This window comes from Pseudophryne corroboree, chromosome 9 (assembly GCF_028390025.1).
Source record: "Pseudophryne corroboree isolate aPseCor3 chromosome 9, aPseCor3.hap2, whole genome shotgun sequence".
NCBI classification, from domain to species: Eukaryota; Metazoa; Chordata; class Amphibia; order Anura; family Myobatrachidae; genus Pseudophryne; species Pseudophryne corroboree.
The window spans coordinates 336,754,408-336,770,530 of record NC_086452.1 but is presented as its reverse complement, the minus strand read 5'-3'; the positions used below and the strand labels follow the sequence as shown (position 1 = coordinate 336,770,530).

The following is a 16,123-nucleotide window of genomic DNA, read 5'->3' as shown; positions in this document are numbered from 1 at the left end:
TAAGTCTGAAGTTACTCAGAAACTGCTACGAGGTGTGTAATCGCAATATTGCGAATACATCGTTCGCATTTTTAAGATGCTAAGATTCACTCCCAGTAGGCGGCGGCTTAGCGTGAGCAACTCTGCTAAAATCGCTTTGCGAGCGAACAACTCGGAATGACCTCCATAGTGCGTAGACACTATACACGGTCCCCTGCCTGCATAAAAAACTATATTATAACAGGGCTGAAGCGCGCTGGAAAGGGGTGGGGCTTAGCCCTCACAACAGTGTTCAGCGCCATTTTCTCTCTGTCCCCGCCAAAAATGTGTACAGTGCAAACGAGGGGGGGGGGGGGGGGGGGCACAGTGTTTTAGTGTTATATTGAGGGAAATATAGCACTATTTTTTTTTAGAAATGGGCATGTAATCATTGTTGTGCATATTTCTCTGTGTGTTCCCTGTCAGATATACCCACTATAGTCCACATGTGTCGACATGCGTGAGTGCTCTGTCACAAACAGCTATGGGGATCACTGTCTGCATCGCCGACGCCTGTTGGTACTTGATACAGTAGATGCAGAGTCAACAGGTTGGTAGTTGTATGCTTGTCAAAAGTAAACACTGTATGGGAGACACAGTAGTATGTGGGTGACCCTGTCGGCACCAACTGTTATTACTGGGTGTAAATTAACATGCTGTAACTGCCTTATGCCTGTATATATATTTATATATATATATGTATGGTACGGTTCCATGGGCCTGTAGCTCGAGCACAGACATGGTAGTACATGTGGGGGAGTGTTATTAAAATTATTTATTTATACTCCCCTCGGACCCCTCAGGGTCGCAAGAATGTAATTTTGCCTGGTTACTACTCCCTGCTGTCGACGACTACTGGGTTTTCTGTCGACCATAAGGTTTCCTGTAAGATCCACAATTGGGGCATTCAGTACATGGTCATACACATTCACAACACATAAATGTCACTAGGGACCCAACGGTTCCGGACAATCAGCTTATATGTATGATAGATATATATATATATATATATATATATATGATATGTGTATTTGTGTATTGCATTATGTATATTCATATTATGATTTATAATAAAAGTGTTCCTTCTCATGTGCTGGTCGCTCTGTTGATAAAGCTCTAGGTCGGCCGTGACGAGTTGGTCTCCGATCCTCACAAGGAGTCCGAATGTTTATTCTTTTCCCGCCGCGGATAGAATACTGTGAAAGTCAACTCCTGGTCGACACGGGGCCCTGTCACAAAGGATCGTACACAGGAAGCTAAGTGATATTTTATTTCTATGCTTTGGAGTTATTTGCATTACATGCACATGGGGGAGTGTTTATATTCGGAAAAGGCATCCGATAGAATTTCCCTAAAGAGAGAGGGGAGGTTTCTTATGTTGATTCTTCTGTATAACATTGCAGCAGGCTGCCGCGTGACGGCAGGAGGTGTGGCCGGGGGAATGCTGAGGCTGACTCCGAGAGATACTGGAGTTTCTTCCTGGGACGGTATACAGCTGTTTGGGGATGTCTCAGTTCAGTCAGTCTCGGCGGATACCACTGGTAAATCTAACTTCGTGAGTTAGACTCCTTCACAACAGTTGGTGACGCATTCTGTTGTGGGATGCAGTCATTTTAACCGGTTCGATACCGTTCTTTTTTTCCCTTTTGGTGCAGATAGTGGAAGGTGAAAAGGTAAGAGTTCTGCAGCCTTGTTAGGTTCGCAGAGGCGGATGTCGTTTTCTGTTTCTATCACATCCATGGCATGTCACTGGGTCTATCTGGCTGGAGCCCACTCCGGTGAGAACTCGTCTACTACTTTTCAGTCAGTCCGGGAATGGACTTGGACCTGTGAGTTAATTATAGAATCCAAAGGGGGACATTCTGGTGTTTATAGATGCTTCCCCTCACTGATTTTTCAAATAGAGTTTGCCGTTTCCCCTCTGGAAGGGGAGGTAGTACGAGACACCATACCAGAGTTGCGTCAGGTTCAGGGCATTGTCCTGCTGTCCCTGTTTTTAAAAAAAAGGAAAACAGAGATTTCCCCTACGAAGTTAAACTACAGGATGGAATCTCTCAGACCAGGGAGCTCCAGCACGTAAAGAGAGAAAGGGGTTTAAATGCGTTTTTCTCCGCATTAGCTTACCTGGGTGGATATCCAGGATTGTCTTTGCCATTTCACCGGAGTGATGGCAGTGGGATGGTAGTTTTTCAATAGTAAGAGCCATCGTTATTTCTGTATTGGGTCACTCTCCTGATTAAGGCGAGGTCAAGACACAAGTGGTGCAAATCGTTGTTTTCTCTCTGACTGTTCTTCAACACAGGGGAAGCCTGTTATTCCCAACGACGCAGACGTCGGAGGTGGGTATCAGAGTAGATACGGAACGGTTGAAGTTCTGTGTGTTCCTGTGGAAAGAGGTCTGAGGATCCGGAGTCGGATCAGATTTGCAGTGACAATCCATCAATATGATAAAGAAGATGGGTGCGACCTAAGAGGTTTTTTTCCGGTGAGCTGGTCAAATGCCAGAGTGGTTTTCACGGGGCCAGTTGGCAATGTGGCCTGGGTCCCACCTGCACATGCGCCGGAATATAATCCTAATGGCCAGGATATCGCTCCTGCGGTGTCTGTTCTGTTTTTACCTCCTAGAGGGACGAAGGTTCGGAATCCAGGATGAGATCCTGGTGTCCATGCATGCAGATCTCCGAATCTGGGGAGCAGTCCTTGCAAGGGAAGTATTTCCAGAGGAAAAGGTCAAGCTAGGAAGCTTGTCTGCAATAAGCTTTCTTGAATTAAGAGCATTTTTCAATGAACATATGCTTCATGATCTGCCCGTGTTAATTCTGTCGGACAATTTGACAGCAGTGGTGTAGGTAAGCCGCTAGGGCGGAACAAGGAGCAAAGCGGCAAGAGCAGAAGCCGAAGAAGGTTTCCCGCTGGGTGAAAAGACTGGTAAGCGCTATATTAGCAGCCTTCGTTCCGGATGTGAACGACGGAGAAATAGATTCCTCTGCAGACGCGATCTCCATCCGGGAGAAATACTGTCGTCATCGAGAAGTTTTCACTGAAGTGACAAGTCTTTGAGGAGTGCCTCAAGTCGACATGCTGGCGTCTCGCTTCAACGAGAGATCTCAGGGATATTGTTCCAGGTCAAGGGACACTCAAGCTATAGCATTGGACGTCCTCGGGACTTCTTTAGTGTTTTCAGTCGATCTATGTGTCCCCTCCGGTTTCACTCTTCGGAAGGTGATAAACATATGAAGAACAAAGGTTCAGGCGATCCTCTTTGTTCCGGTCTAACCAGGGAGGGCTTGGTATCCGGTTCTTCAAGGTTTACTCATAGAAGATCCATGGCCTCTTCCTCTACGTGAGGAACTGTTACAGCAAGATCCGGGCGTGTATCAAGACTTACCGAGGCTGCGTTTGATGGCGTGGCGGTTCAACGCCATATCCTAGCCAGAAAGGCTATTCTCAGTAAAGTCATTGCCACACTTCTTCAGGCTAGAAAAGAAGTAACGGCATAGCCTTACCACCGTGTTTGGAGACAATATGTGTCTTGGTGTGAATCCAAAAAGCCTACTATGGAGGACTTTCAGCTGGGTCATTCTTCTCCATTCTTTGCAAGCAGGTGTGAGGGCAGGCCTAAACTTAGGCTCCATTTAAGTGTGGTTTTGGCCTTATACATTTTCTTTCAAGAAAGAATTGGCAACCTTTCCGGAAGTTCGGACCTTCGTGAAAGGAGTACTGCGCATTCAACCTCCATTTGTACCCCCGTTGGCACTGTGGGACCTTGACGTGGTGTTGCGTTTTCTTGTGTCCCTCTGTTTGGAACCATTGTGAAAGATTGTGTTAAAATTTCTCTTTTGGAAAGTGGTCATGCTATTGGCTTTGACGTCCGTAAGGTGGGTGTCCGAAGTAGCGGCTTTGTCTCACAAGAGCCCTGTTAGATCTTCCATGTGGATAGAGAGGAATTGAGAACTCGGTTAATAGTTCTGCCAAACCTGGTTTCTGGGTTTTGCAGAAATCAGCCTATTTTGATGCCGGTGGTTACTTCGGCATTAGCTGATTCAAAGCCTCTCGATGTAGGCAGGGCTTTGAATATTTAGTTCACCAATTTGGCTCAGATTGGGGAAACAAAGGCTCTTTTTGTCTGGTATGCTCCCAGCATGATTGGGGCGCCTGCGTTTATGCAGTCCGTTACACGCTGGATCTGTGATACGATTCGGCGTGATCGTTCTACGACTGGATTGTCATTACCGAATGACTCGGTGGAGACCCATTCTACTAGGAAGATGGGCTCTTCTTGGGCGGTTGCCCGAGGAGTCTCAGCGGTTCAACTTTGCTGAGCGGCTACTTGGTCGGGTTCAAACACTTTTGCTATGCTCTACGAGTTTGGTACCCTGGCTAATGGGGACCTTTTGTTTGCTCAATCGGTGCTACAGAGTCATCCGCACTCTCCCGCCCGGTCTGGAGCATTGGTATAAACCCCATGGTCTTTACGGAGTCCCCAGCATCCTCTAGGATGTATGAGAAAGAGGATGCTGGGCGCCCGTCCCAGTGCGTACTGTGTCTGCAGTTATTGGTTATGGTTACACTCTTATGTTGTTTCTTTTCTGCCAGGTTGTTGCTGACGTTGTTCATGCCATGGCATGCAATGTCTTATTATTGGTTGCGTTGACACACAGGTTGTGTTACATATTCTTTCAGTATGTGGCTGTATATTTTTCATGCCGTTGACTGGTATTCTATTGAATACCACGTTTTGCGGTATGTTCGTGGTGTGAGCTGGTTTGACACTCACCGTGTTTAAACAATAAATTCTTTCCTCGAAATGTCCGTCTCCCTGGGCACAGTTCTCTAACTGGAGTCTGGAGGAGGGGCATAGAGGGAGGAGCCAGTTCACACCCATTCAAAGTCTTATAGTGTGCCCATGTCTCCTGCGGATCCCGTCTATACCCCATGGTCCTTACGGAGTCCCCAGCATCCTCTACGGACTAAGAGAAAAGGATTTACCGGTAATAACCTCAATAACATTAATTTTCACTCATTTCCAGTCTATTCTGAACACCTTACAGCTCACGATATTGTTTTTACCCAGTTTAGGCCAAAATGTTACACCGAGGTAGCTGGACAGAGCAGCAGCAGCAGACCTTGGATGTAAATACTGGGAGGACAAAATATAAAAAAAAGAATGTATTTAAAAACACGACGCATTAGGCAAGGCTCAAGATTTCAGTTCACAAAAAGATGATTAAGGCAAAGAGGAATAAAAAAGACAATATTTTAGATTTAATTTATTTAATTTAATTTAAGTTAACTTTGATCAAGTTCTTCTGTTCCTCAAAGATATATTTGATATGCAGAAGGTGAGAAAAAAGATGATTAAGGCAAAGAATAATAAAAAAAGACAATATTTTAGATTTCATTTATTTAATTACATTTATCTTGGATCAATTTCTTCTGCTCCTCAAAGATATATGCCTCTCGCATATCGTATTATAAGGATAGAATTACTAGGTTTTATAGCACAGCAGTATTCTCTTGTGTCCTGTCACTGGGGATCACTAGAGTAGAAGACTGTGATTGGCTGGATAAACAACATGTGTATTAGTGTCTGGGTCTATTAGCTATACTTATTCTGCTCCTATTGTGGAATGATTGGAGGTGGCATAAAATCATTAAGAAGATCTTCCCTATCAGATTATGGTAATAACAGGGTAAAGTGTTGATGATTATGGACGTAGAGAAGGAGGAAGCTGTTGCTATAAATGTGCACTTCTGTTTAGCTTCTCTGTTTGCCTTATATTTGTTTTGTTGTCTCTCGTGAGTCGCTTTTAAGTTTCCAATAACAAACTGTTTAAATTGTTTATTTGATTCTCTATGCCAATCAAACTAATTATTGCATTAAGCCGGGAGATTGTTTGTACTCTTTAAATTGATAACTTCAGAGACTTTGAGGGTTATTCAGTCTATCTACTCACATGTTGTGGGCTTCCCAGTGTTTGTGTGGCACCGTCCTTTGATGCATTTGCAATTCAATTGTGAATGCATCGATTAGAGGATGACCCCTCCTGCGCAGACTGGCAGCGCTGACAGGCAGTAGGTCGCCATCTTTTGTCTCGGAGTGGCTGTGTTTGATGTCACACAGCCACCCCAAAAACGGTAGAACACGCCTGCGTAGTCTGGACCATGCCCACTAAACGCCACTGCGCTGTCCCCCCCCCCCCCGATGCCCACAGCTGTCAATTACTATGTGATCGGATTCCTTCCAGGGGGCGATCACATGGTGATGGGTCGCGCACGCACACTATAGCCAGTGCGCAGACCCGATGAATGCGGCCGCTGCAGCTTCATTCATCTCTTAATAAGGCCCTTTGTACCATATCCACATGCAAATATAGAAAACGATATTTTAGGATAATGGGGCAGAAGTGATAAAGCAGTGATTAGTGCAAGGTGATAACACACCAGCCAGTCATTACGGGTTTGAAAAATGACAGGAGCTGATTATCACCTTCCACTTATCACTTCTTTATCGCTGCTTTATCACTTCTCCAAGCTTAATACATCTGTTTGGCAGTGGAATTTCACTCTTCTCACTACCTGCAATTATTATTTCCATACTGTATGTACATGAAGTTGGTGGAAATCGAACACTCTTATACTTTGTTTCTCATCTTTATCGTTTCTTTACTCCATAATGTGGCATTCTACAACCTGGCAATCCTTCTATTGTAATCTATTTATTATCTAATCATGGTTTGGCTAATGGATGCACCAAGAGTTTTCACCAGTGCGTCCCTGTAATTGGGTCAACTTCAGTATTTATTGCTGGGTCCCTTAACTTGGGGTGCATGCTTGTGTTCCCAGCTAAGAATGATCCACAATCTAGTTCCCTATTGCTCCATTAGCCTACATGCCACTCTCTAAACACCAATATATTGTTGACCATTGGAGGCTTTATTCAGTGTAACTGGTCAGTCTGATAATGTATTATTATTATTATTATTATTATTATCATCATTCATTTATATGCCGTCACATGGGATCCGCAGCTCATATTGTTAATGTCTGTTATATGGTGTCCCCTCTTCAGGTCAGAAAAGATGACGGTTCATTTGGCAACACAAGAGCAAAAGATCTTGTCTCTGAGACCATATCATGTGCTTGTCAAATCGGGACCCAGATCACCCACTGAAGATGTAGATAATGTTCACAATGGTATGTAGAACTTCAGATACCAACGATATCTTACAGTAGTTGTTTCAGCAGGTTGTAGAATTTGCATTGAGATCTAAGGAATTTACTGTCTCAGTGATGGTTCTGGCTCCAGCTGCACTGATTTGCTGCATTCTCGTTTCAGCGCATTAAATGGCTCACTTCACTGTTCCATCAAGAGATGTTATACTTTCCATCCAGTGTTGTTAAGAGGAGATATGTAAAGCTTTAACAGATCTTTCATAATAAATATCTGTTGTTGTAGTGGAAGATCAGATGTTTCGCTCAGTGGAAGGACAAGCGGCATCTGATGAAGAGGAAGAGAAATGGGCCGGGGATCCAGAGGCTGAATTGCAATGGAGTCTTAGCAGAGTCTCATGTTGTGCAAGCGAGTGAGTATGCTACAACTTAACATAAAATTTAACACCTACTGTAGCTATCCTTATTTTCAACAGACTTAGCCTAGCCAGGAGGAAAATTTATTCATCATCTGGATTCCACTTTATGCAGCTATTGTCCTGTGGCATACAGTACATGAAACATTATGCCCCAGGCCTTACACTCCCAGCCAATAGAAGTAAGTCATGCCATCATTCTCTAACTACACACAAGGGTATTCTATAAAATGGAATTATTTACTGCCCACAATATTCTAAACACAAAAAAATAAATTTTATATACCTATTTAACACCAAGATTTAAATTGTGCAAAGTAGCCAAAATTAATAGAATTTGCGCAGAAGGTAATGGTCTTTATTAGAAATTATCTGCCTAAATCAATTGTTGCAGGTTGTTTGGTAAGGAAAATGAGTTATTCGTTGATAGTTTAATTGATTACACTGCAAGAACCACTTGCCAAAATCAAACCCTCAGGCTCTGAGCCTCACAAATGTGAACCTTTTTTGAGGGCCTGGCAATAGTTTCTATTAAAAAAATAAGTAACAGTACTAAATTATGTTTTATATTATTTTACTAATTTTCAATTCTGTAAGTGTGGAAGATATTTTAACTATAAACATACAAATTTTGTTTATTGCCAGAATTTGATGACGAGTGAAAAATATATATTTCCCTATTACTTTATAGTTGCGCTATATACAAAGGATGTACAATAAGCTTCCGGATTTGCAGTGCATAGGTACTGTAGAGTGGTCACAATCTGACTGCCTGGTTGTGAACTGTACAACAATCTCTGACTTAAGTTCTTGTGAAATGTCAAGGCACAGAACCGTATATAAGCAGCATTTCATACTGTCAGCATGTTTACTTCCTTCAAAAACTTGTTATGGAGCTCAAAAGAAGCCACTGGAGAGCCATGATCTTCTATGAATGCAACAGTGGTCTAGGACAGCAGGAGAGTTCTGACCGACTGCAAGCTGCTTTTGGGGAGGAAGCACCATCCCGAATCACTGTGTTTGAGTGGTTTGCAGAATTTCGGTGCAGGAGATGGTCCCTGGAATATGAGGAGCACTGCGGCAGAGCTGTGTCCACCATTACCAAGGACAATGTTGCTGCTGTGCAGGCCATAGTTGAGGTGGATGCCAGAGTGACTGTGGCTCAGTTAGAGAAGGAGATAGGCATCTAATCTGTATTCATCCGTTTGATACTCCATGAAAAGCTTGGATTGAGCAAGGTTTCTGCATGCTGGGTTCCCCATCAGCTGACTCGAGAGCAGAAGTAGGCCCGAGTACATGCTGACCAGGTTTGATGGTGGTCACTCAAACTCTGTCTGAAAGATCATCAGTGGCGATGAATCCTGAATCTACAGTTTTGATCCAGGAACCAAACAGCAGTTGGCCCAGTGGACCCCAGTTGGAGGTGAGCTGCCACAGAAGTTCCAACGTGAGTGCAGCATGGACCAGCAGATGGTGGCTGTTTTTGTGGCCAGGACTGGTCATGTAGCTACATAGCACTCATGCAGCAACCCACCGTCACTGGGGACTGGTATGCCAACGAATGCACACTGCAATTGCTGGAAACCAGTTCTAGGTGCTGTCCAAGAACTTGCGCTCATGGTGCCCTTTTACATCACGATAAAGCACCTGCACACAAGTCCAGTAAAGTAGTTCATTTACTGGCTCATGAACAAATCCAGGAGCTTAGTCATCCGCTGTACACTCAAGACCTGGACCCCTACGACTTCTTTGTGTTCCCACATATCAAGCGCAGGTTACGTGTGATTCATTTTGAGTCACAAGAAGCTGCAGTGGAGACCTTGATCCAGTATGTAGAAGACATAACAATATAAGTTGGTACTGTATAATACAAAACTAAAGGATTGCATCCAAATATAAAATTCAACTTTTAATATGCTACAAAATTTATAAAATGAAATTCAAAAGACTAACAGCATACAGTGGGGTAAATTTACTAAGATTCGTATTTTCCCGTTTCAGGTCAAAGTTCAATCACGAATGACATCGAAAGTGTAAAACTGCAACTTTTTGAATTTGTTACGATGGATTTACTAAGCTGTCGTATTCGGGTTTTTCTTTTCTTCCGATGTCGATGTCATTCGTGGTTTTTTTGTGTTTTTTACGGCAGTGATTAGCAAAACACTGCCGACTTTTTTACAATTAATCTCGGCCGGATCTGTGTGATCCGTGCTGGGGTTCTATTTTTTTTTTTTTTTTTTTTAATTAAACACTGTAAAATTTAAAAAAAAAAATTGCGTGGGGTCCCCCCTCCTAAGCATAACCAGCCTCGGGCTCTTTGAGCCGATCCTGGTTGCAGAAATATGGGGAAAAAAATGACAGGGGTTCCCCCATATTTAAGCAACCAGCATCGAGCTCTGCGCCTGGTCCTGGTCCCAAAAATACGGGGGACAAAAAGAGTAGGGGTCCCCCGTATTTTTAAAACCAGCACCGGGCTCCACTAGCTGGACAGATAATGCCACAGCCGGGGGTCACTTTTATATAGTGCCCTGCGGCCGTGGCATCAAAAATCCAACTAGTCACTCCTGGCCGGGGTACCCTGGGGGAGTGGGGACCCCTTCAATCAAGGGGTCCCCCCCCCCCAGCCACCCAAGGGCCAGGGGTGAAGCCCGAGGCTGTCCCCCCCCATCCAATGGGCTGCGGATGGGGAGGCTGATAGCCTTTGTTGTAAAAGAAAAGATATTGTTTTTAGTAGCAGTACTACAAGGCCCAGCAAGCCTCCCCCGCATGCTGGTACTTGGAGAACCACAAGTACCAGCATGCGACGGAAAAACGGGCCCGCTGGTACCTGTAGTACTACTACTAAAAAAATACCCAAAAAAAGACAAGACACACACACCGTGAAAGTATAATTTTATTACATACATACACACATACATACATACTTACCTTAAGTTCCCACGCAGGTCGGTCCTCTTCTCCAGTAGAATCCAAGGGGTACCTGTTGAAGAAATTATACTCACGAGATCCAGGGGTCCAGGCTCCTCGGGAAATCCAGGGGTAATCCACGTACTTGAAAAAAATAACAAAACGGTGTCCCGACCACGAACTGAAAGGGGACCCATGTTTGCACATGGGTCACCTTTCCACGAATGCCAGAAACCCACTTTGACTTCTGTCTAAGTGGGTTTCTTCAGCCAATCAGGGAGCGCCACGTTGTAGCACTCTCCTGATCAGCTGTGTGCTCCTGTCCTCACTGACAGGCAGCACACGGCAGTGTTACAATGTAGCGCCTATGCGCTACATTGTAACCAATGATGGGAACTTTCTGCCCTGCGGTTGACCTAAAGTGACGTCACCGCTGAGCAAGAAAGTTCCCAGCATTGGTTACAATGGAGCGCATAGGCGCTACATTGTAACACTGCCGTGTGCTGCCTGTCAGTTAGGACAGGAGCACACAGCCGATCAGGAGAGTGCTACAACGTGGCACTCCCTGATTGGCTGAAGAAACCCACTTAGACATCAGTCAGAGTGGGTTTCTGGCAGTCGGGAAAAGGGGATCCATGTGCAAACATGGGTCCCCTTTTAGTGCGTGGCTCGAGTGTCCGTTTTGTTATTTTTTTCAAGTACGTGGATTACCCCTGGATTTCCCGAGGAGCCTGGACCCCTGGATCTCGTGAGTATAATTTCTTCAACAGGTACCCCTTGGATTCTACTGGAGAAGAGGACCGACCTGCGTGGGAACTTAAGGTAAGTATGTATGTATGTGTGTATGTATGTAATAAAATTATACTTTCACGGTGTGTGTGTCTTGTCTTTTTTTGGGTATTTTTTTAGTAGTAGTACTACAGGTACCAGCGGGCCCGTTTTTCCGTCGCATGCTGGTACTTGTGGTTCTCCGAGTACCAGCATGCGGGGGAGGCTTGCTGGGCCTTGTAGTACTGCTACTAAAAACAATATATTTTCTTTTACAACAAAGGCTATCAGCCTCCCCATCCGCAGCCCATTGGATGGGGGGGGACAGCCTCGGGCTTCACCCCTGGCCCTTGGGTGGCTGGGGGGGGGGGGACCCCTTGATTGAAGGGGTCCCCACTCCCCCAGGGTACCCCGGCCAGGAGTGACTAGTTGGATTTTTGATGCCACGGCCGCAGGGCACTATATAAAAGTGACCCCCGGCTGTGGCATTATCTGTCCAGCTAGTGGAGCCCGGTGCTGGTTTTAAAAATACGGGGGACCCCTACTCTTTTTGTCCCCCGTATTTTTGGGACCAGGACCAGGCGCAGAGCCCGATGCTGGTTGCTTAAATATGGGGGAACCCCTGTCATTTTTTTCCCCATATTTCTGCAACCAGGATCGGCTCAAAGAGCCCGAGGCTGGTTATGCTTAGGAGGGGGGACCCCACGCAATTTTTTTTGAAAAAATAAGCACTTTCCCATCCCTTCCCACTGATATACATGCACGGATCTCATGGATCCGTGCATGCCTATCCAATCACGAATAAAAAAAAAAGGTCTGTTTTTTTTTAGCACTTTTTTACGAGTTGTAATTTTTCACGGCAGTGTTTGTTTGTTTTTTGCTTTGCACTTCTTAGTAAATGACCGAGATTCATACTTAAACAGCCGCGTTTTGACCGATGGTGTATTCATTCGTAATTTTTTACTTGGACTTGCAAAAAATTACGAATGCCCTCATCTCTGCCGTGATTAGTGTTTAGTAAATTACCGAGATGACACTTTGATGAAAAAACGGCATCTCGGTCAAAATCGGGAGCTTAGTAAATTTCCCCCAGTATGTTTTATAATAAAAATGGGTAGACCAATCAATTCACTGACCTTGCATTATTTGCTAGAATTATGATTTTGTGTTTAATTTTATACATATTTCTTTAGCATATTAAAAGCTGAATTTTATATTTGAATGTGGTCTTTTAGTATCGTATTATACTATCAATTTATGTTGTTATGTTTATCTAGACACTTCAGAGTGTTTAATGGGAGCTGCCTAACAATACATTATATATATATATATATATATACACATACATACACAGTGGGGCAAAAAAGTATTTGGACAGCCACCAATTGTGCAAGTTGACCCACTTAAAAAGATGACAGAGGTCTGTAATTTCACTTCAACTGTGAGAGACAGAATCTGGAAAAAAAACAGGAAATCACATTGTATGATTTTTAAACAATTTATTTGTATATTCTTGTGGAAAATAAATATTTGGACAATCAAAAAGTTTACCTCAATACTTTGTAATATAACCTCGGTTGGCAATTACAGAGGTCAAACGTTTCCTTTAGTTCTTGACCAGGTTTGCACTCACTGTAGCAGGTATTTTGGCCCACTCTTCCATGCAGATCTTCTCTAGATCTGTCATGTTTTGGGGCTGTCGCCGGGCAACACAGACTCTCAACTCCCTCCACAAATTTTCTATTGGGTTGAGGTCTGGAGACTGGCTAGGCCACTCTAGGACCTTGAAATGCTTCTTACGGGGCCACTCCTTAGTTGCCCGGGCGGTATGTTTGGGGTCATTGTCATGCTGGAAGACCCAGCCACGTTCCATCTTCAATGCTCTTACTGAGGGAAGGAGGTTTTTGCCCAAAATCTCACGGTACATGGCCCCATTCATCCTGTCCTTAATATGGATCAGTTGTCCTGTCCCCTTTGCAGAAAGCAGCCCCAAAGCATGATGTTTCCACCCCCATGCTTCACAGTAGGTATGGTGTTCTTGGGATGCCATTCATCATTCTTCTACCACCAAACACGGCGAGTGGAGTTTATACCAAAAAGTTTGATTTTGCTCTAATCTGACCACATTACATTCTCCCAATCCTCCTCTGGATCATCCAGATGGTCACTGGCAAACTTTAGATGGGCCTGGACATGTGCTGGCTTAAGCAGGGGGACCTTTTGACACTGCAGGATTTCAATCCATGACGACGTAGTGTGTTACTAATGGTTACCTTTGTGACTGTGGTCCCAGCTCTCTTGAGGTCATTGACCAGGTCCCGCCGTGTAGTTCTGGGCTGATTCCTCACTGTACTCAAGATCATTGATACCCCACGAGGTGAGATCTTGCATGGAGCCCCAGGTCGAGGGAGATTGTCAGTGATCTTGTATTTCTTCCATCTTTTAATAAATTCTCACCAAGCTGCTTGCCTATTGTTAAGTAGCTCATCCCAGCCTTGCGCAGCTCTACAATTTGTCCCTGGTGTCCTTAGACAGCTCTATGGTCTTGGCCATGGTGGAGAGGTAGCAGTCTGACTGTTTGAGGGTGTGGACAGGTCTCTTTTATACAGATAACCAGTTCAAACAGGTGCCATTAATACAGGTAACGAGTGGAGGATAGAAGAGCTTCTTAAAGAAGAAGTAACAGGTCTGTGAGAGCCAGAAATCTTGCTGCTTGGTAGGTGTCCAAATATTTATTTTCCACATTTTTTTTCCAGATTCTATCTCTCACAGTTGAAGTGTACCTATGATGGAAATTACAGACCTCTCTCATCTTTTTAAGTGTGTCAACATGCACAATCTGTGGCTGTCCAAATACTTTTTTGCCCCACTGAATTTATATATGTATATATCTATATCTATATATATATATATATATATATATATATATATTCACCATCATCTTACGTGTAAGAATATGGCGGCACTCCAAGGTAAGTGAAGGAGAACCTTTTCGTCAGGACGTATAACAAAGTGAAGACAAGGGAAAATGTGCAGTTTTGTCCTGAGTGCCAAGCTATCCTGCAGTGTGTGTGTGTGTGTGTGTGTGTGTGTGTGTGTGTGTATATATATATATATATATATATATATGTATATGTATATATACACTGCTCAAAAAAATAAGGGGAACACTTAAACAACACAATGTAACTCCAAGTCAATCACACTTCTGTGAAACCACACTGTCCACTTAGGAAGCAACACTGATTGACAAACAATTTCACATGCTGTTGTGCAAATGGAATAGACAACAGGTGGAAATTATAGGCAATTAGCAAGACACCCCCAATAAAGGAGTTGTCCTGCAGGTGGTGACCACTTCTCAGCTCCTATGCTTTCTGGCTGATGTTTTGGTCACTTTTTATAGCTGGCGGTGCTTTCACTCTAGTGGTAGCATGAGACGGAGTCTACAACCAACACAAGTGGCTCAGGTAGTGCAGCTCATCCAGGATGGCACATCAATGCGAGCTGTGGCAAGAAGGTTTGTTGTGTCTGTCAGCGTAGTGTCCAGAGCATGGAGGCGCTACCAGGAGACAGGCCAGTACATCAGGAGACGTGGAGGAGGTCGTAGGAGGGCAACAACCCAGCAGCAGGACCGCTACCTCCGCCTTCGTGCAAGGAGGAACAGGAGGAGCACTACCAGAGCCCTGCAAAATGACCTCCAGCAAGCCACAAATGTGCATGTGTCTACTCAAACGATCAGAAACAGACTCCATGAGGGTGGTATGAGGGCCCGACGTCCACAGGTGGGGGTTGTGCTTACAGCCCAACACCATGCAGGACATTTGGAATTTGCCAGATAACACCAAGATTGGCAGATTCGCCACTGGCGCCCTGTGCTCTTCACAGATGAAAGCAGGTTCTCACTGAGCACATGTGACAGACGTGACAGAGTCTGGAGACGCCAAGGAGAATGTTCTGCTGCCTGCAACATCCTCCAGCATGACCGGTTTGGCAGTGGGTCAGTAATGGTGTGGGGTGGCATTTCTTTGGGGGGCCGCACAGCCCTCCATGTGCTCGCCAGAAGTAGCCTGACTGCCATTAGGTACCGAGATGAGATCCTCAGACCCCTTGTGAGACCATATGCTGGTGCGTTTGGCCCTGGGTTCCTCCTAATGCAAGACAATGCTAGACCTCGTGGCTGGAGTGTGTCAGCAGTTCCTGCAAGACGAAGGCATTGATGCTATGGACTGGTCCGCCCGTTCCCCAGACCTGAATCCAATTGAGCACATCTGGGACATCATGTCTCGCTCCATCCATCAACGCCACGTTGCACCACAGACAGTCCAGGAGTTGGCGGATACTTTAGTCCAGGTCTGGGAGGAGATCCCTCAGGAGACCATCCGCCACCTCATCAGGAGCATGCCCAGGCGTTGTAGGGAGGTCATACAGGCACGTGGAGGCCACACACACTACTGAGCCTCATTTTGACTTGTTTTAAGGACATTACATCAAAGTTGGATCAGCCTGTAGTGTGTTTTTCCACTTTAATTTTGAGTGTGACTCCAAATCCAGACCTCCATGGGTTAATAAGTATGATTTCCACTGATAATTTTTGTGTGATTTCGTTGTCAGCACATTCAACTATGTAAAGAACAAAGTATTTAATAAGAATATTTCATTCATTCAAATCTAGGATGTGTAATTTTAGTGTTCCCTTTATTTTTTGAGCAGTATATATATATATATATATATATATATATACATATACATATACATACAGTTGTGCTCATAAGTTTACATACCCTAGCAGAATTCGTGATTTTCTGTCCATTTGTCGGAGAATATGAATGACAACTCAC

The 16,123-nt window shown here is 44.4% G+C and overlaps 1 protein-coding gene across 1 annotated transcript in view; it reads left to right on the top strand.

Annotated features, from left to right (window-relative positions):
- Nucleotides 1–16,123, top strand: part of EFCC1 (EF-hand and coiled-coil domain containing 1) — a 261,847-nt gene that overhangs the window by 230,080 nt on the left and 15,644 nt on the right. Inside the window, exons 3-4 of the mRNA XM_063940588.1 lie at nucleotides 7,091–7,215; nucleotides 7,478–7,604. Coding sequence (XP_063796658.1) covers nucleotides 7,091–7,215; nucleotides 7,478–7,604 — 252 coding nt within the window. The remainder of the gene's footprint in view (nucleotides 1–7,090; nucleotides 7,216–7,477; nucleotides 7,605–16,123) is intronic.